This window comes from Leptonotus elevatus, chromosome 12 (genome assembly GCF_054856555.1).
Source record: "Leptonotus elevatus isolate MCC_2025b chromosome 12, RoL_Lele_1.0, whole genome shotgun sequence".
In the NCBI taxonomy this organism is placed as follows: domain Eukaryota; kingdom Metazoa; phylum Chordata; class Actinopteri; order Syngnathiformes; family Syngnathidae; genus Leptonotus; species Leptonotus elevatus.
In genome coordinates, this window is record NC_141250.1 from 13,158,465 (window position 1) to 13,177,832 (window position 19,368).

General features: G+C 39.9%; 2 protein-coding genes and 1 long non-coding RNA gene across 6 annotated transcripts in view; 2 read left to right on the plus strand and 1 right to left on the minus strand.

Moving 5' to 3' along the window:
- The first annotated feature begins 226 nt into the window (after nt 1-226).
- On the plus strand, nt 227-16,293 carry trpm2 (transient receptor potential cation channel, subfamily M, member 2). Its single transcript, XM_086091988.1, has 32 exons — nt 227-398; nt 1,072-1,240; nt 1,498-1,678; nt 3,278-3,441; nt 3,503-3,677; nt 3,926-3,987; nt 4,078-4,278; nt 4,350-4,452; nt 5,504-5,625; nt 5,829-6,194; nt 6,464-6,601; nt 7,340-7,469; nt 7,553-7,698; nt 8,596-8,708; nt 8,914-9,012; nt 9,098-9,314; nt 9,419-9,537; nt 9,617-9,749; nt 9,808-9,979; nt 11,049-11,229; nt 11,292-11,473; nt 12,637-12,769; nt 13,092-13,179; nt 13,264-13,330; nt 13,410-13,555; nt 13,643-13,698; nt 14,091-14,120; nt 14,214-14,300; nt 14,386-14,461; nt 14,548-14,649; nt 15,657-15,770; nt 15,859-16,293. Exons 1-32 carry the CDS (start codon nt 241-243, stop codon nt 15,973-15,975), a joined length of 4,347 nt encoding a protein of 1,448 aa, XP_085948114.1. The 5' UTR covers nt 227-240; the 3' UTR covers nt 15,976-16,293.
- On the minus strand, nt 15,480-17,624 carry LOC147164635 (uncharacterized). The gene is made up of 3 exons (XR_015096752.1): nt 17,553-17,624; nt 17,223-17,354; nt 15,480-15,731 (listed from the first exon to the last, which is right to left on the minus strand). It is a non-coding gene; the product is annotated as an uncharacterized LOC147164635 (long non-coding RNA).
- A 60-nt stretch (nt 17,625-17,684) lies between these two features.
- Nucleotides 17,685-19,368, plus strand: part of map3k13 (mitogen-activated protein kinase kinase kinase 13) — a 29,965-nt gene continuing 28,281 nt past the window's right edge. For 2 of the 4 annotated variants that reach the window (XM_086091477.1, XM_086091483.1), the window contains exon 1: nt 17,685-17,764. The gene's annotated coding sequence lies outside the window, so the exon portion shown is untranslated. The remainder of the gene's footprint in view (nt 17,765-19,368) is intronic. The other 2 variants (XM_086091480.1, XM_086091482.1) reach the window with 2 other exon arrangements.

Sequence of the window (19,368 nt, forward strand, 5' to 3'; positions counted from 1 at the left end):
AGTGATGCATCTTTATTGGTGCTTTTTTGGGTTATAAAGATGTAATTAATCCGCCACCAGTGATGTAATGTATTGATCCGCCTCCGGCATCCGACTTTCAGTAAGTGGAAGGTTTGGCAGCCGGCTCGGCTCTAACTGACATCACAGTCTGTGAGGGATGAGACAGCACAAACAGGCTGGCCTCAAGGAACTGTTTCAGTCTTATTGCTATCGCTCCGAGCCAAGCTTGCTTTTGCTGCTATGGAGGACACGGGAGGGTCTCAGCTCATTGAAAATCTAACATTGAGTCACGGCACAGCTTTGAAGTTGTTTTCTTTGACGCCTACTTTCCAGCACGTCACCTGGATCCAACAGAACATCCGCAAGAAGGAGTGTTTCTTCTATGTAAAAAGTACCAGGTAGGGGGACTTTTATTTTTGTGAAGTCGCAGGAATGACATTGTCTAGTGGTGACTTGAGATACAAACTGAATTTGTTTCGTGACCACATTCATGACTCAAATTATCTTTTCACATTGAAGTGAATGTAAATGCCATTAATCCGTTCGAGCCTTCCCAATGAAATAAAAAAAAATGTAATAGTTTTTTTATTGAGCAAAGTAGCATGTTGTATTATTGCAATTTATAAAAACATACAGTAATAACAAAATTCAATAAAATTAAATTTTTTTTTTTTACTAGTGACCCTTTGCAACCATTGAATGGTGATTCAGGAGTGCTTACCTTTGCCACCAGGGCGCAGTGTAAGACAGATGGATATACAGTACTGTACATGGAGATAGTTTCCACTTCTTGCTCAGCTCTTGACTACAAACACTAATATTAGTTGTTCTTTGCAGAGGATAAAGAATATGACTGAGTACTATTATGTTGTCTATATGTGTTGCTGAACCGTATACCTAAAGCAATGTTGATTGGCCACCATACAGCACTCGTATCTCAAGTTTATGCTTGCATGTCAAATCAAAAACTTGGCCAAAAAATGGCTCGTATTTCGAAAAACTCAGAAGTCGATTCACTTGTATCTCAAGTTACCGCTGTAGTTGAACTCGTTATTCTTGGGCTCACTGCAGAGAGGATGTCTGCATGTGCGGCTACTCCAAGAGCAAGCATGTGGCCGACGAGGTTCAGACGGAGGACACGGGTGGCGGGACCTGGGACCCGAACACGCACGTCCGTGAAGTTCCCACAGATGCTTTCGGGGACATCAGCTTCGGTGGTTTGAGACAGACGACAACCAAGGTGAACTACACAAAAAAAAAAATCTGTATAAATATGAATATAATATTAATGCAATCTGCATTGTTGGCCCTGTCAAAAACGAGGCAGTAAAGATATCAGTATCTGTAAAACACAATACGATTTGTCTGGATTTATAGTTGTTATGATTGGAAGTTTTATGCTCGTAGCTCAATGTCTGAAGGAATTGCGACGTATGTTTCCAAACAATGCCCAATATGTATATTAGAAAACGTGTTTTGTTGTTCTTTACATTTTAGTATGCTCGAGTGTCCACAGACACCAATCCCGAGGTGCTTTACCAGTTAATGACTGAACAGTGGAAAGTTTCTCCACCCAACCTGCTCATCTCGGTCACCGGGGGAGCCAAGAACTTCTACCTGAAGACCGGGCTCAAGAACGTCTTCCAGAGAGGTCTCATCAAAGTGGCCCAGACAACAGGTAGCTTGCAACTTTACAACTAATAACAGATTAGAGGCAGTCGAGTAAGAACAAACAGGCTGGATTTACACTGCATAGTTCAAGTCACCCTCAATACCGATTTTTCTTCGCAGCTTGGGATCTGATATCCTAGATTTCAACGTGACCTTGATCATATGAGGATAAAAATAAGATATGACTCAGATATTTGCTATTGCGACTGCGGTGTATAGCGAGGAGATGTGTTGCAAACTGTTATTTAAAGCCTGACATCATCACAGTACGCAGATCAATGACATATACACACTCGGGGTGTGCATCTGTACTGAGGATGATACGTGATATGATCTTAATACACTGCTGATACCATATATTTGATACGTGACAAATCCTGATGCGAAATCTGCGATGTACAAGTTAAGGTAAAGAAAGTTACTCTACTAAATGTTGCTCAAGAAACAGTGCCATTAGAACACTGAGATGTGAACATTGTGAATGAAAAGTTGCGCTCCGAAAATCACGCCGATAAAGTTAGGCCTAAAGTTAGGCCGCTAGTTACCAAAGTTACCAACTTTAAGTGTCACCACTAAAATGAAGTACTTTTCTACTAAATGCTACAATTCCAATGCTATGCTAAATACTACTGTGCTACTAAAGTTATGCTACTTAAGTTAAGCTACTAAAATTACGCTACTTAAGTCACGCTACTAAAATTACGCTACTAAAGTTACACTACATAAGTTACATTACTAAAGTTATACTACTTAAGTTTCACTATTCACTACTTAAGTTTCACTACTTAAGTTACGCCATTAAAGTTACGCCATTAAAGTTATGCTACTAAAGTTATGCTCCTAAAGTTACGCTACTAAAGTTACGCTACTAAAGTTACGCTACTAAAGTTACGCTACTAAAGTTACGCTACTAAAGTTACGCTACTAAAGTTATGCTACTTAAGTTACACCGCTCGTTGCCAAAGTTACCGGCCTTAAAATTCGCTACTAAAATTAAGTTATGCTACAAGAATTACGCTACATAAATCAGGCTACTAAAATGAAGCTACTAAAGTTACACTACATAAATTACCTTATTAAAGTTACGCTACTAAAGTTACGCTACTAAAGTTACGCTACTAAAGTTACGCTACTTAAGTTACGCTACTTAAGTTACGCTACTTAAGTTACTACTACTTTGCAAATGTTACATGAGCTTTGCAATATGAAGGTTACAGTGCAAACATTGCTGCATGTATGAAATGTTTCACTACCAAAAGTTAAGCTCGGGACGGGAATGTTGTGCTGTTGTGGCTGTTGGATGCTGTAACAATATGTGAGTGGTTGGACCCCAAAGCAGGCGCAGCGCGGGGTAGGAAGTTACTCAGTCTTTTTTCCAACTAAGTTTAAACAAAAAGGTGCTACTGACAACTAAGTAGGTATAACGTGTTTGTACAAAGTAATAATAGTGAAAATAGCAACAACTAAGTTCAAACAAAACGAGGAAAGATTAGAGCAATGAGGAATACCAATTAAAAGTCAGAACTTACAGAGAAAACCAAGAGCACAAATGACAGCAACTTCCATGTGAGCATCACTAAGGGGGATGACACTGCTTTTTGTGCAGGTGCATGGATCATCACGGGTGGAACCAACACTGGTGTCATGAAGCATGTGGGTCAGGCGGTGAGGGATTACTCACTTAGCAGCTCCATGCAGGGCCAAATTGTGACCATTGGGCTGGCGACGTGGGGAGTCATTCACAACAAAGAAGCGTTGGTGGATTCACAGGTACTATGAACATGTTTCATGTGATTCCAATCATCATCTACAAAGTCTGCGTTCTCCTCAGGGTTGTTTCCCTGCTCATTACCCGATGGATGTCAAGGGTCGACTGCCCTACCTTGACAACAACCACACCCACTTCCTGTTGGTGGATGATGGCACCCATGGCCGCTATGGTGTCGAGATTGATCTGAGGAGTCGTCTAGAGAAGTGCATCTCCAAAAAGACTCTTGGAAACAAAGGTTAGTGTAATGGCTTATATATGGACATGCTGCATTCTGTGAATCAACCATGAACTTCCTATTAAATTGATGATGGAGCGGATACAGCTACGGACATTGCGGTACGGTAGTTACGGTACATACTATATATTTCGTTACGGACATTGCAGATCTAAAAATGCATGAACAGATGTTGCACCATAGATTTGACTTTGACTGTATTTTTAAATCAATATTGTAATTACATTTTTTTATGTATATATTGCCAGCTGTTGGCGTGAGCATCCCTGTGGTGTTAGTAGTTTTGGACGGAGGAGCAGGCACTCTCAATGTGAGTTCTCCTTTGCGTCTTCATCCTCGCCGCTCGCCACCTCCTTGATCTCCTCCTTTTCTTGACCAAGTCGCGTTCGCCTCCTCGCAGACCATCTACACGGCCATGCTCAACGACACGCCGTGCGTGGTGTTGGAGGGTTCCGGGAGAATGGCCGACGTGATCGCCCACGCGGCGGGACTACCCGTGATTCAGGTCACCATCAGCCTCATCCACCGCCTGCTCAAGAAGTTCCTCAGCCTGGAGTACGACACCTTCACCGACCTGAAGATCATTGAGTGGACCAAAAAAGTAAGTGAACACAATCGTCTTCTATTTGTCTTTTTTATGTGATCAGTTTATGCGTCCACTTCCTGTGCCAGATTCAGGACATCATCAGAATGTCTCACCTGCTGACGGTGTTCAGAGGAGGCGAAGACAGTCACGGAGACGTGGATGTGGCCATTCTACAAGCACTCTTTAAAGGTGAGCTTTTACTTAGAATGCTTTTAGATGACTCAGCATCCCTTTCCAGATGGTTTCCATCTCTGACCTCTATTGATATCACTAAAACAATTTCCTGGCGGATTTCCTGCTGACTTAGAGGATCTTCTGCCACGGTGTACTTGGGAGCTACTTCTGAGCAATAATAATAAGTGGCACCAGAACCTCATTATCAAAACCTCCAGGGAGCGTGCATCCACTATGTTGCACCAATTAGACCTTTAATGGTGCTGAGACAAAGTGCAACCAACAAAGGGCTAGTTGAATCAGAATGTGTCTCTAATGTTTTTTATTATATTTTAATAATAAATACATGTGTTTAAAGGGAAGTCAACCCTAAAAAAAATTATTGCCAATAATATGTTCTATGTAGCCCCACTAGTCAAAATGCGGTATTCTGGTTAATATTGCATTAGTGGAATATGAGTTAAGCAGCAAAATCCAGCCATTTTGATCCATCTCAGGGGGCGGTCATTTTGCCACTTGCTGTCGACTAAAGATGACATCAGTGTTGCTCAGGTCTCAGGTAACAACCAATCACAGCTCAGTTTCAGGAAACAGGTGAGCTGTGGTTGGTCGTAGCCAGAGCCCTGAGCAACTGTGATGTCATCTTTAGTTGACAGCAAGTGGCAAAATGGCCGCCCCCTGAGATGGATAAAAATGGCAGAATTTTGCTTCATAACTCCTATTCCACAAATGTAGTATTAATCAGAGTGTCATATTCAGACTAGTAAGATCACACATATTACAACATCAACATATTATTGTCAATAAATGTTTAAGGTTGACTTGACAGTGCTCTGTCTTAAATAGAAATAGAGATTAATATAGAGTAAGTTAGATCGCTGCTCTGTTACATTTTCATTTTAAATGGCAGATTCATTTGAATACAGTTCTCTCCACTGCTCTGTATTAAATATAGAATACAAAAAGAGCATCACCAGCCCATTCTGTTGGTACGTGGCCCTACCTGCCACTATTGCAGAGATCCCAGTGCGGAAATGTCCTTATTTATACATTGTCAACTTCTCAGCTTCGAGGGCCTGCGCATCCCAGGTAGTGGAGGGATGGCGGAGGCAGCTGCAGCTGGCTATCGTCTGGAACCGAGTGGACATAGCGGCCACCGAGATCTTCACCGACGAGAGTCAGTGGAAGGTGAGTCGGCCCAAGATGCGCCGCGAGCAAAGAGGCCAGGACATTTGTTTGGCTTTAGATTCAAATGACATTTTAGCAATCTGGCCCTGTGAGGAAGAATTTGAAATCCAATTGGTTAAACAAACAGTGCTACTGCTAATATAATTCTCACTGTGTATATTTCTATTAAGTTCCATGTTCTACATTTTCCTCCCACCCTCCAGTCCAGTGATCTTCACTGGGCCATGTTCTCAGCCCTGGCTAGCAACAAGCCTAAATTTGTGAGCCTCCTGCTGGAAAACGGCGTGTGTCTGAGGGAATTCCTGCAGAGCGAAGACACTCTGTGCGAGCTCTACAAGCAGCTGCCCAACTGCTTCTTCCTGCGCAAATTGGCCAAGCGCATCCGCGCCTCCAGCTACCGGAGGAGGAAAGTGTTCGCCGCCAAGAACCGCGTGCACGCGTCGCAGAGCGAAGGCATCGCCTTGAGTCACGTGTCGGATGAGGTGCGCCACCTGCTGGGTAACTTTACCCAGCCCATCTACCCACCACCCACCATGATGTACCATTTTAACATGGAGGACGCGACATCGGTGAGACACTCTTGAAAATATGAACATGCCACTTATCCCATCTTCAAATTTAGCAAATCATATTTGAACAATAACAATGATTGACACTGTCAAGAATAATGTAGTGCATTTCTGCACCACTGCATACTTAAATCAAATTTTGATAATATCGATACAAAGTCAGTATCAATAGAGCTTTTCTCCAGATACTCTGGCAATCTAAACTTACAGAGTACACAGAGAAAACCTACACAAGCGAAAACATCCCTTAAAACTGCCCGTCTTTCTAGTTGTCGAGAAGCCTGTCGGATTCCCAAGCTCCCCTCAGGGTGGACCTCGCTGAGGCCCACAGAGACCCAGCCAGAGACCTTTTTCTTTGGGCCATCGTCCAAAAAAATAGGGAACTGTCTGAAATCGCCTGGGAACAGGTAAGCGAGATCACAGTTGGAAAATACTGACCAGTGATTCCATTCAAAACCACTCTGTCACAGTATATTAGTCTGCGGGCAATTGGAGCATTAACAATGGCGACAGATTCAGAGAACCGGATATTCCCCTTCAAGTCAATTGAAATTTATTTATAGTCAAGTACAATCACACAAGAGTCTCAAAGGGCTTCAGTCCCAGGGCTGGACTGGCACAGAAAAATCGGCCCCGGCATTTTGACTTGACTCGACCCGACTCCTGGCCATACCTGTCTAATACATTGTTCTGCCACTGTTACTTGGACTAATGTTGGTTCAGTTTGCTGTCAATAGTCAAAATGGATTATTGGACTAGTCCCTCTAAATTGTGGGCCAGGCTCTTGGAGTAAAATGGAGGAAAAATAATAACCAAAAAGCATTGCATCTGCCCCACTAGACACCGGCCCACCGGGCATCTGCCCTGTATGCCAAATGGCCGGTCTATTCTAAAATAATAATAATAATAATTAATACCCAAACACTACAAGCATGATGTATTTTTTTTAAGAAGCTATAATTAGCCAATTTAGCATTTTTGTTGGTGAGTTTGTAAGCCTGAGCTACTTGCAGCTAGCTCGAGTTTTGCATAATGACTGGAAAGATTCATTTTTAGGTTTGCACTTACAGTAAGTACGTTTCAGAGTCTGCACTGTGGAGTTTGAGAAACATTGTTCTAAATTCAGCGTATGGTGATTGTGACAGTGTACAGACTGCGTGTCCTCCGCTCTGGCCGCCTGCAAGATCCTGAGGAAAATGGCCGAAGAAGGTAGCGATGCAGACGAAGCCACGGATATGCGAGAGCTGGCTGACCACTTCGAGATGCACGCCATCGGTACGGATATACAGCATGTCACACATTGTAGAGAATAAATGTCCGGAGATTATTCAATTGTGTGTGTTTGTGTTACACTGTAGGTGTGTTCACTCAGTGTAATAGCGGTCGTGAGGAGCGGGCTAAGAGGCTGCTGGTTCGCGTGTCACCATTTTGGGGGAAGACCACGTGCTTGAGGCTAGCGCTGGAGGCTAACTGTAAAAGCTTTGTGGCGTTATCAGGTGTCCAGGTAGAGCCAACCAGTCTTGTATGAAGTATGAAAGTAATACTTGAGTAAAAGTACAAGAAAAGCAACTTAGGTAGAAGCTATATTTTACTTACTGAATTAAGTTTAGTAGTTTAAGATCTGCATGTTGGCTAATGATCAACGTTAGCTAGCACACGCTAGTTACTGTTAGAGTAGATGATATTTGTATTCTACTCTTTGCGTGTTCAATTAACTGAATGGTGAGATTCTGGTGAAGAAGTCCCTTTGCAAAGGTATCAAAAGCTTTTGATGACAACAATTGAACTCACTCAAACAGTGGTCTGTTCAGATTGTGTGTCCTTCTCCTCCGGCACATCATTATTTATTGAAAAGTGGGTGAATACGAAAAGTCTCCTCCCATCAGCCCACAGTACATTTGTTTACAACTCAGTGAATACAAGAAAATCCCCCCTTCTGTTCCCATCAGCAAGTTCCCATAGGTATAAATCAGATTAGAGAAAAACAATAATAAATCAGCCTGTCTCCGACCGGTACCAGACTACACTCCCTTCAAGATAGCAAATGGAAGAAACCCGTTGCCCTTCTTCTGAGAGTGAGACAGATAAGAATACAATTCTATTCATTGAGCCATACTGCTATAACTAAATCCAAAACGGCTAAAATATAAATTGAAACTGAAAAACAATGTTAATAACTTAACATTACCCTATCGTTGCTGCTGTGCGAAAAACAGATATGTCCCTTTTATATTCTTTTTTTTTTTCAATTTGTACGTTTGCGGGATAAAACTGAATGCAGGCATCCCAAGAATAATCTGGCTTAATTATTATTTTTTACACAGCAGCCATGATATTCCTTATGATAACTGAAAGAAAATGGCGTTTTTAATTCACTGGATCCATGTCCATTCTCTCCCAGGCCCTCCTGACTGAGATCTGGTGTGGTGAACTTTCAGTGGACAATCCTGTGTGGAGAGTGACGCTCTGCATGATCTTCTTCCCGCTTATCTACACTGGCTTCCTGACTTACAGGTGACCCTCACACTAACTGTAGCATAGATGATACAGTCCCGTATATCATTATAAAACATTTTTCCATATTTGAGTTTACCAAATGTGTTCACCCTAATCATAATGACAACTACTACACAAAATGGACAGATGAATAGTTGTATAATACGGATTTCCTTATGGACCAAATCTATTATGTTCATTAATGTTCCCCCATGCCTACTAGACCCGATGAGCTAATCCAGAAGCAAAATGAGAAAAGTGAAGATATCAAGACAGTGGCGAGGGTCACAGGAAGTGTGCTCCATACGAAAGCTAAAAGCCCGTGAGTAAATATTTATGTATAACATCCATTAACTACATCCCATTAAAACGCATAATGATGATGGCCCTTATTATAACCCCAACAGTAATCTCACAACCATGAAGTCTCTGAACTGCTGGTCCAGACTGGCTTGCCTGTACAGCTCGCCACAGGTCAAATTCTACTGGAATATCGTGTCCTACTTCGCCTTCCTCTTCCTCTTTGCGGTTGTGCTGATGATGGACTTCCAGACCACGCCCTCCCCCGCGGAGATTCTACTGTATGTGTGGCTCTTCTCTGTGGTGAGCGAGGAAGTCCGGCAGGTAAGAAGCCCCAGCGTGCAGGTTACCTATGTTATAACTCTCAAGGTAAGAAATTTTGGGCATATTTAGATTTTCTGCTGTACATTTTGTCTTTTGGACCTCAGTTGATTTATGACCCTGATGGCTTTGGGTTCCATAAGAAAGCCAGGATGTACATCCGAGAACTTTGGAATATTTTGGATGTTCTGTCCATTATCCTCTTTATTATCGGCCTTGTGTTTAGGTGAGCTAATGTGCCGTCCAGAACAAACAAACTGTCAGCTCTCGGCCCAACACGGAATCTCATCATTTGTTTCCTCAAGACTAACATCCAAGCTGTTCTACGCCGGGAAAGTCATCCTCTGCATTGACTTTGTAGTCTTCTGCTTGCGTCTCATGGCCATATTCAGCATCAGTCGGACGCTTGGACCTAAGATCATCATCGTCAGGAGGATGGTAAGAGGATCCATATTCAAAATACATAAAGAAATTCACCAGCATCATATCTTTCTAGATGATGGATATGTTCTTCTTCATGTTCCTGCTGAGTATCTGGGTGGTGGCGTATGGCGTAGCCAAACAAGGCATCCTGATCCACAACGACGATCGACTGGAGTGGATTTTCCGGGGGGCCGTATACGAGCCCTACCTCATCATATTCGGCAACGTTCCCACCAACATTGATTGTGAGCAGACACGGCAAAAATGCTGGGTGGGCAAAAAGTCATAGACTGCACTCAGTTCTATCTGTCCAACTTTGTGGGAATAGATCATAGAGTCACAAAGCAGGATCTATAAAGTTGTGCTTGGATGAGTTTGGGTGAAGAGCTTCATCGCTATTCTGCCAAAATCGCTGTGGACCCTCCCAGTATTGTCCCAATACTTGAGTTTTTGAATTGCAAAACATACCTAATGGCGTCAAATATTTGTATTGAATTAAAATATTATTTGTTGGAATTAATTTTAAAATAGATTCATATATTTGGTCGAGTACCATCTCTATTTAAATTATAATATGCATATGCATTGCAATGAATTAAAAGATCAAGGAAAACAACATTTATTTTTGTAGTCCAATTTAAAAAGTGAAACTCGTATCGAAAGATTCACTACACAAGGAGTGAATTTTTTTCTATATAATGTTGATTATTAATATATAACTTATTGCTAATGAACACCTTGAAAATTCACCATTTCAAGGAATTGTAACATTACAAAAGAAGCCATCAAAATACAAGAAGTAGTCATGTTGTTAGACGGTTTCCTTGCACCTTCAAAACCACTAGTTTTCAGAAAAAAATGGAGAGAGAAAACTCATTACAAAATACTGGAAAAAAAATCATACTCATTCATCATTATGCTGTTTTAAGTTGTAATGTCACTATTCGCCACTAGGTGGCAGACATTCTACTTCCCTTGTACTACAACTTGCATAGGCATAATATTTTTTTTCACCGATTGGAATGATAAGCAAACATAACAGCTCAGTAGTATTCCATTTTTGAATGAGTTGATTTTTGTCGGGAAAAAATCTGTACTTGCACTTAATGTTGGTTTGCTGTTCAAGCACTTTTGTACCATCATTGATTGCTAATTTTTACTATTGCATAGTCCAACTCAAAAGTATCTAACCTACTGTATATATTTTCACTCGTTTTTGTCTAAAAACACATCCAGCGACTGTTTGAGAAACATTCAATCCATTTTGCTTACGCTGTCCCAGCACCAGTGAACCATCAGATTTCCCCATTTCAGATTCCGAATTTAAATTGGACTCCTGCAGCATGAACGGTAGCGACCCCCTGAAGCCCAAATGTCCCGTGCTGAATGAGAACCAAACCCCAGCCTTCCCCGAGTGGCTCACCATCATCATGCTGTGCGTTTACCTCCTCTTCGCCAACATACTTCTGCTCAACCTGCTGATCGCCATCTTCAAGTAAGTCCTTCCTCACCTGGATTTGTGAATTGTACCCTAACTCGTATCTCTCGCTGTTGCAGCTTCACATTCCAGGAAGTGCAGGACAACACAGACCGTATATGGAAGTTCCAAAGATACGAGCTCATTAAGGAGTACCACAGCCGCCCCTCTGCACCTCCTCCCTTCATCATCCTCAGCCATCTTTACATCTTCATCAGGAATGTGGTTCTTTGCAGGCCACCACTTAAATCACGAAAATTCAGTGAGTATGAGTATGATGCATATATATATATATTTTTTAAATGAATGGCCAAAACAAAAAATCTGACATTTTGTCCACCCCCAATTATTTTTTAGTCACAATAAATCCATATCAACATGGTGAATGAGTAAGATTTCTGAAATTCCAGGTTTAAATCTGTTTGCTATTACATTTTTCTAGCACTATAAAGCAACCATCACTGAAACAACGTGCTGATCATTAATAAAACTCATTCAAACCCAAAAACGTTTTTTAATACTTTGTCATTCACTCCCAAAAACGTATTTATACGTTTTAATGCTAGAGCATACAGAAGGCTTTGATAGAGCTTCTGACATGAAGAAGTTGCTTACAGCAACGGTAGTTATTACAAAAAACGGTCAGCAGGTGGCAGCAGAGTATAGGAGATCAACCAGGGCCATGTTGCAGCAAGCTCTTTTTCCCAGTGTTTTCAACAGGTTTGTAAATAATGATGTAATCTAGCTATATTCTAATGATAATTGCTGCAAAACGGAAACAGATACAAATATACTTTTTTTCCATGATGAAAGAAGAGACTCTTTGTTTTGGCAGGTTCTATGTTTTTATAACAATACAACAGAATATTCTGTGGACCTTGCAAAATCAGTCAAAATCCAGTAAGAAAAAAAACCTGTGAAAATGGCTGGGAGTGAATGAGTCAATAAAAATGCAACATCATCAAAAGACAATTGCACACAATACAAACAGTAAAACAACTACTGAGTTAAAAATAATAAAAATAAATAAGATATTTATCTAATGTGCTCGGGGAGGTCATTCACTAGATTGGAACAGGGCTGGAGAAGCTTCTAACATAAATAGCAGAATATTAAAATTAACTTTAAAATGCGTAGGTAGCCAATGGAGGGAGGCCAGATTGTGCTCCCTCTTACATGTTCCAGTTAAGAGGCAAGCAGCAGCAATTTTAATGAAATTGAGATGTTTGAATAAGGACAAGCTAACTCCAAAGTAAAGTGCAGGACAAATGTTATAGAAAATGTATAGAAAAACTGGATGCACACAACCATTCCTTCTGCCCCAGAATCAAATTGAGAGCATCATCCATCAGTAAAGCACACAAAGATTCCGCATCATTTTTGTAAACAGTGTGTGCCATTATTTTTTTCCCATCATTTTTCCAGGGACTGAGCTTCCTCACATTGAAGAAGAGGAGCTTCTGTCATGGGAGGCCCTGATGAAGGACAGATACCTTCTTTCCACCCAGCAAAAACAGAGTCAGACCATGGAACGATGCATCGTAGACATGGCGCAAAAGTACGATCCTCAAATCCATTCATCCCGTTTCTGTTGCACTTGTCCTCATTTTGGGTGACGGGACACCTCGAGGCTATCAATCGATTACCAATTATTGAATGAGATATGAATATGAAATGAGATAAATACATTTAGCACATTTTTAGGGGGAAATGGCTAAATGAATGCAACAAATATTGCAACTCAACATCGGAAGCCAAACCTTCAGAACTGTGAGGCACATGACCTAATAACTATATTGCCCTAATCAGTAAAAATAAATAAATAAATAAGTCGATATAGCATGAGTGAGTCGCATTTTCGTCAATGTACTCTCCTTCAGGGTCAACGCCATCAACGATAGGCTGGAGCGGGAAGAGGAGATAAGCTCCGCTGTCTTGATTGAACGTCTGGCCCGACTGGAGGAGCAGGTCGGGATTCGATCTTTGCACAATTATGCTCGCAAATATTCAGTATGTCCCACTCTGTGATGATACACTGAATACTACCTGCAGGTTGTCCAGTCAGCCAAAGGCCTGCAGTGGATCATGGAGAGCCTGAAGTGCAAGGAGCAACCACTCCGTCTGTTACCAAATTTCATACCTTGTTAATAAATTTCATATCATTGATTTCTATTCATTCTTTTTCTCTTTTCCTTCAGCGATATTTTCAACGGGGAAGGATTCTTTGGAAACGCTGGAATGTGTGAAAGAGACAGATGGCTTCCACGTCAAAGCCAGACAGTTCCATTACCCAAACAGCAAAGTCACTCGCTTCCCCGTACCCGAGGAGAAGGTGCCATGGGAGGTAGTCAACATTTATTTTTCACCCTCTGGTCCACAATGCATTGCTTCCAATTTTTTCACTCAATCTTTGTTTTTTTTTGTTTTTAAGGTCAGCTTTAGCTCTTACATGCCTTCATATTACAGCTCAGAGGACAATGTGGATGGGTATGTTTTATGTCATTAGACTCGGAAACCCATAATGAACAGATTGCAGATATTTTTGCTATAATTATAGTTAGTTTTGTAAACATAAAATGTAGTTTTAGTTAGTTTTCGTTTTTTTAAAAAGCATTTTCGTTTTTATTTTATTTCGTTAACAAAATTGTTTTTTGAATTTTAGTTTTAGTTTTTGCGTTTGTTTTAGTTAACTAACCTAACTGTGCAGTCAATATAATTTTTATGATTTGTATTTGTAGTATGTCTTAAACCAGCATCCTGGCACTTGGACCTTAGAGGTTCCACTGTAGTTGACTTTTGAGTTAAGTTGATGTTTACCTACAGTATAAACAAGGCCTGCTTTTTACTATACTTGATTCCGTGTGTTGTCTTCCTAACAGATCAGAAACTGGAATCTTGGAAAATTACAGGTATAATGTCCAGAAGGATGGATGAGTGAATGCTAATTGATGGCCCGATACAGTAAACTTGACATTGTGTATCTGACCACCGTTTGTCACTAGAAACCCTGGAGGGAGGACCGGCATAAGAGGTCGGGGTTCACTCAGTCAGCTGGGTCCAAATCTGCATGTAGACCTCGTGATTACACGGTGGGTCCATTTCAATCAAAATAATATCACTTTATCCTCCATTTCTGCTTATATGAATCAGAGGGCTTATATATTGTTTTTCTAGCTTACGGGACAGTGGACGCTCAGTTTTGGAGTTTCTGGCAGTCGAAGACAAGCAGCAAAAGATGGTTCTACCAGGGGTGAGTGCGGCTGTGCAGTTCTTTTTGACCTCGGAGTAGGTCACATGACATTTAGGTGACGCCTCACATTTTATGAACCCCGTCAGGGACCGGTTGAATCTGCGGAACGTCTGCCATCGGCTCTGATGAAAACCATGGGCAAGAGCTTGTATGATAAATTACATGAAAAAATAGCAGAGGGAATACTGGTAGGTCTATTTTAACTTTTGGTTTAGTAAATGTCAATGGATCTGGTTGTTTCTAAATGTGTTGATTGTGATTTAAGTTAATATTGTGGGCTAAAACTACTTCTCTCAAGAATGTACTGTAGAGGGAGCCAGTGCAGTACTGAACTGGGAAGGAAATGGTCCTCAACATTATCCCTCTGTTTTGGGGGTGTACAATAGTTCTACAGACTTTTTACTCAAAATTACACAACTTTCTTTTCGTAATATTACCACTTTCAATTTGAAAATGTGCAATATTTTATCTGGAAAATGTAAAAAAAATAAAAATAATCTCAAAATATACAACCTTTTTCCTTAATAATAGTAATATTGTAACTTTATGATTAACGGCTACAATCTAAAAAAAATTACAACTTTTATATGACAACAGCAAACTTGTTTTCTCTGCATTGTACAATTTTGTTGTATTATTACAACTTTAATCTAAATAATAACTTTTAGCACTTTATGACTATATCATCTTTTATTTTTGAAAGTACACGACGTTTTCCTTGAAAACATACATCTTTGTTCTAGTAATATTATTTATTACTAACATAATATTACAACTTTCGTCATAACTTTGTACTAAGACTATGAAAATGTAAAATATTTGAATCTCAAAACTAGACTACCTAACATAAAAGATGAATGTATTCTTGTAATTTCATAACTTAAATCTTGAAAATGTTTGACTTGAAAATATTTGAATACAGTTTTATTCTTGTATTATTGCAACATAAATTTAAAAATAGGCAATTGTTTTTTTTCTTATTCTTCTCAGAATATTACAACTTCAATTGTGTCAAAATGTGTCAAAAATGTCCAACTTCTATCTCCAAAATATACTGCATTACTACTATTCCTTTAATATGGCAGCTGTGATCTCAAAGATATACTTTTTTTTCTCGATTATTTTTTTCTCTTCTTGTTTCTTATTTTATTGTTCTTCCTTTTTTCTTCTTCTTTCTTCCTTGTCACGACGTCAGGTGTTTGAAGGTTACGTGGATGACGTCAGGAACACAGATAACGCCTGGGTGGAAACCACGGTCCTCAACCTTCACCTGGACTCAAGCGAGGATTCGGAGGAGATCGTCAAAATGGTGAGAGCCACCATAAAACATTGTTACGAGGTGCAACGTCAAGTGATAACCTGCCCCCCCCCCACATCCCCCCCCCCCCCCCCCCCAGGTGACGTGCAGTTGCGGCTCTCTGCAATGGCAGGAAGTGAGCTACAAAAACGGACTTTGCTCAGACCAAAGCGACTCGCTGTGGAGGGTTTCGGTGCTGCATAACAGGAATTCATAAGTCGTGGAGCTATCCATGTCACTTCAAGGATGCACTGAAGCCATATCATTACATGCTGCTCAAGTGTCGTGCACAATCTTTCAGGCGGTCGGTCAGATGTTACTTGTAAATGCTTAAACCTGACCTCCATAACATGCATCATTCCATAATCTATAGGCAGATATCCAATAACTACTCATGATCAGACTTGGGACTATAATAAGCCACATGTATACTTGAAAATGCACACTTATAAATATACAGTACAGTACTGTAACAAGTAAAACACAATAATGTCCATATGAACCCCTGCAAAGACTACTTGAATGTTTACTTGTATATGTGACGCCGTAATAAATGTGTTCTTGCTGCCTGTTATTTGATTGATTGATTAAGAGCTTATAATTTTTGTTACTTTAAATAAATATATAATGCATACATGAATAGCTTTTTTTTTCGGTACTATTTTGTCACTTCTTTTATATAGAGCTCAAATAGGTTAGTTGCCAAATATGTCAATACACATTTTCTACTTATTTCATTTTTGTTTCAGTTTATAACACTAAAAGTACCCCATATGGCGCTCATACATTCTGGACATGTCTTAAGCATTTATCGGTGCGTAAACCAGGGGTCACCGACATGAAGCCCATGGGCAAGAGGACCATGTAAGTAGCCTATGTGCCGGGTTCTGAAAATAGCTCACCAGTGCTGGGACATTGTGATTTTCTAGGAAGGGTGTAGAAGTCATATTTACCATTTCTATCTTGTTAAATAAGAATTCAGCATTAACAGTACACAATGACTTTTACATAGATAAATAAAGCTAATTTGAGCAAATTTGCTATTTCAGAAGAAGCCCTTTGCATTAATCAGGAGCAAAGTAGCTCTCACTTTCAAAGATTAGTAAACGCTGTGCTACATTTACCAGATGCATCGTTATCAATTTTAATTGAATTTTATTTTTCTTTATAGCATAACACTACACTTAAGGGGTTAACTGATGCACTTATTTGTTGTTGTTTATCAAGGTGGTTGCCGTTTACAGTGGTGTAGAAGTACCCTGCATCATACTGAGTATTATTTCATATTTTTTACCCTTCGCATATACTTCTATAATGAAATAACTACAACCACAATAGAATACAAAATAACTCATCTATTCTCCAGGATGGATTGTGCAGGCGTACTTAATATTTCTCCAGTGTCTGTTGCGTACAGAGGAAAATTGTGCCAGCCCAGCACTTTTGTGGTTGTGTGCGCTGTACCTGTCACGTAGCATTAAAGTAGTTTCGTGTAAGCATGCAGTGGTGCAGCAGGAGGAGGGCCAGTATCGGTTTCCACACCTTCCGCATTCCTGATGTTTATCTTATCCCGCCTGCATGAAATCACGTGTTCCTCTGTCAAAATATTTAGAACATCGTGGGTTAGATTGTCCCGTGATTGGCCGAGTGCACAAATGTGAATTTATTTTTCATACGGTCATGCTCAGTCACAATATTTTCACAACAGAAAACGTAGTCACAAGCATACAAGAAAACATGTACATGTTTTGCTAGCACACATTTTTAAAAAAAAATACATAAAAAAGATCCGACCTAAACGTCCATTTTCTTGTTGAAAGAAGACTTCTTTACTGCACTGTTTATTTACAGGTGCAGAGTGTGGGGAGTCCGGAAGTGACGTAGACAGCTCACGCGTCTCAGCTGATTGGCCAGTAAATCCGTGGCCTGAAACACACACACACACATTCACAGGGAGCCGACTGACATCTCGGGACCCGTCAACGGAGCTTGTACGGCGACAAACGGTAACGAAAAGATATTGTATTCAACAGTTTGTGAACTAATAACACGTTAAAGGGCGACGTTTTAACGTTCGGCGTTTGGTTGGCATGTCGGGTTCGAGAAACTAAACTCCTGCGCGAGAGCAGCTGTCAATTAGCCGCTGTTGCCTTCAGGGACCTGACAGCGATTGCAAGTGTTGTTTTTCTGCCTTATAGGTGCGAATAAACGCCTTTTCGTTTATCTTGTAGCTTGAATCAGCCGATAAAACGTCGCTGGCGAATAGAGAAGAGTATTAAAGGGTTAGAGTTCATATTCGCCATCATTATGTAACCGAGTATGTCCACGTTAAAACCACATAATAATGTGGCATTTTCTAGGTTTGTTTTCACTAACAGAAAGGAAATGAGTGGTTGTTGCAAGACTACTGTTTTTTTATTTTTAACCTCGAGGTCAGTAGGTAGTGTTTTACTTTTTCACTTTTAAAATGCTGTATGGTGGTACTATAGTTTTGGCTATAAATTCATATCATTACTGTACAAAAATGAGGATTCTCCTTTTAACATCACGTTCATTGCTGTGCTTATAGTTTGCATGAGAGGTTGGTGCCATCATTAATTCACTGCAGTTTTACACCACTGTGAACCAAGTATGTACATATTTGCAGTTTTTTTTTCCTCCAATTTTTGCCGAATAGCTTACCTAGTCACTGTTTTTTGTTTTGGCACAATCTTGTGGCATTTTGGTGTTATGTTGAGGTGAACTGAGGAGTTTCATGTGGCGCTTTGTGGCATCTAAAGGCAATTATACCACTTTTTGGTGACGGGGGGTGTCGATTACTCAAATATTTTTGTTGTTTGCAATAGGGCTTGGTCCTAACACTGTGTTCTTGATAGAAGATAGTCATGGGTATGCTTCCTTGACATTAACAAAATATGATTATGTTTACCAAATTACCCTTTGTGCATTGTCTTAAAAATCTGAATCTTACAATGGAACATTAATTAAATTTCTTGATATTTGGCAAAATAATGATAGAAAATACGGAGTAGTGGAAATTGAGTTCAAGTAAGATTTTGAGTTTTTGACTTTCGTAGCTGTTATTCAAGTGTATACTATAGCTACAGTAGATAGAAAAACACTGCAATATTACACGAAGAAAATAAAGCACTCTCTTATCTTAAAAGATAAATGGTGAAAGTCAAAAAGGCTTCTTGAGCAATTTGTTTTAAAGCATTATCTGTTACTAATGTAACGTTAAATAGATCAAATGCGCTAATAGAAACGAAAGGGACGGTATTACAATTTATTTTTATAGTGAACTAACAATATTGTTAACATTTTGGTATTATTCAAGATATTGATAAAAGATAAAAAGCAGTCATTTAAAAAATCAGCAACCTTTATGTCTTTTTACAGATTTCAAATTATAAATTGTAGCAATTAGAATAAATTTGAATTAATGTAAGATCCCAAAATGTGTCAAAACAAACCCACATGACGTTAATACTGTAAGAATGTAAACCAGAAGACGGTTTGCCGTACCGACTAGTGAGTGATACATGAATAAAGCAGTACAAATAAACACAAAATGGAGCAAAAATGGCATTTGTTGATATTGACAATCACA

Coding starts and splice junctions, on each gene's coding strand:
- trpm2 (XM_086091988.1), top strand. CDS start 241: ATGGAGGACACGGGAGGGTCTCAGCTCATTGAAAATCTAACATTGAGT. Junction 14,462..14,547: donor AAAAGATGGTTCTACCAGGG/GTGAGTGCGGCT, acceptor GAACCCCGTCAG/GGACCGGTTGAATCTGCGGA. Junction 15,771..15,858: donor CGGAGGAGATCGTCAAAATG/GTGAGAGCCACC, acceptor CCCCCCCCCCAG/GTGACGTGCAGTTGCGGCTC.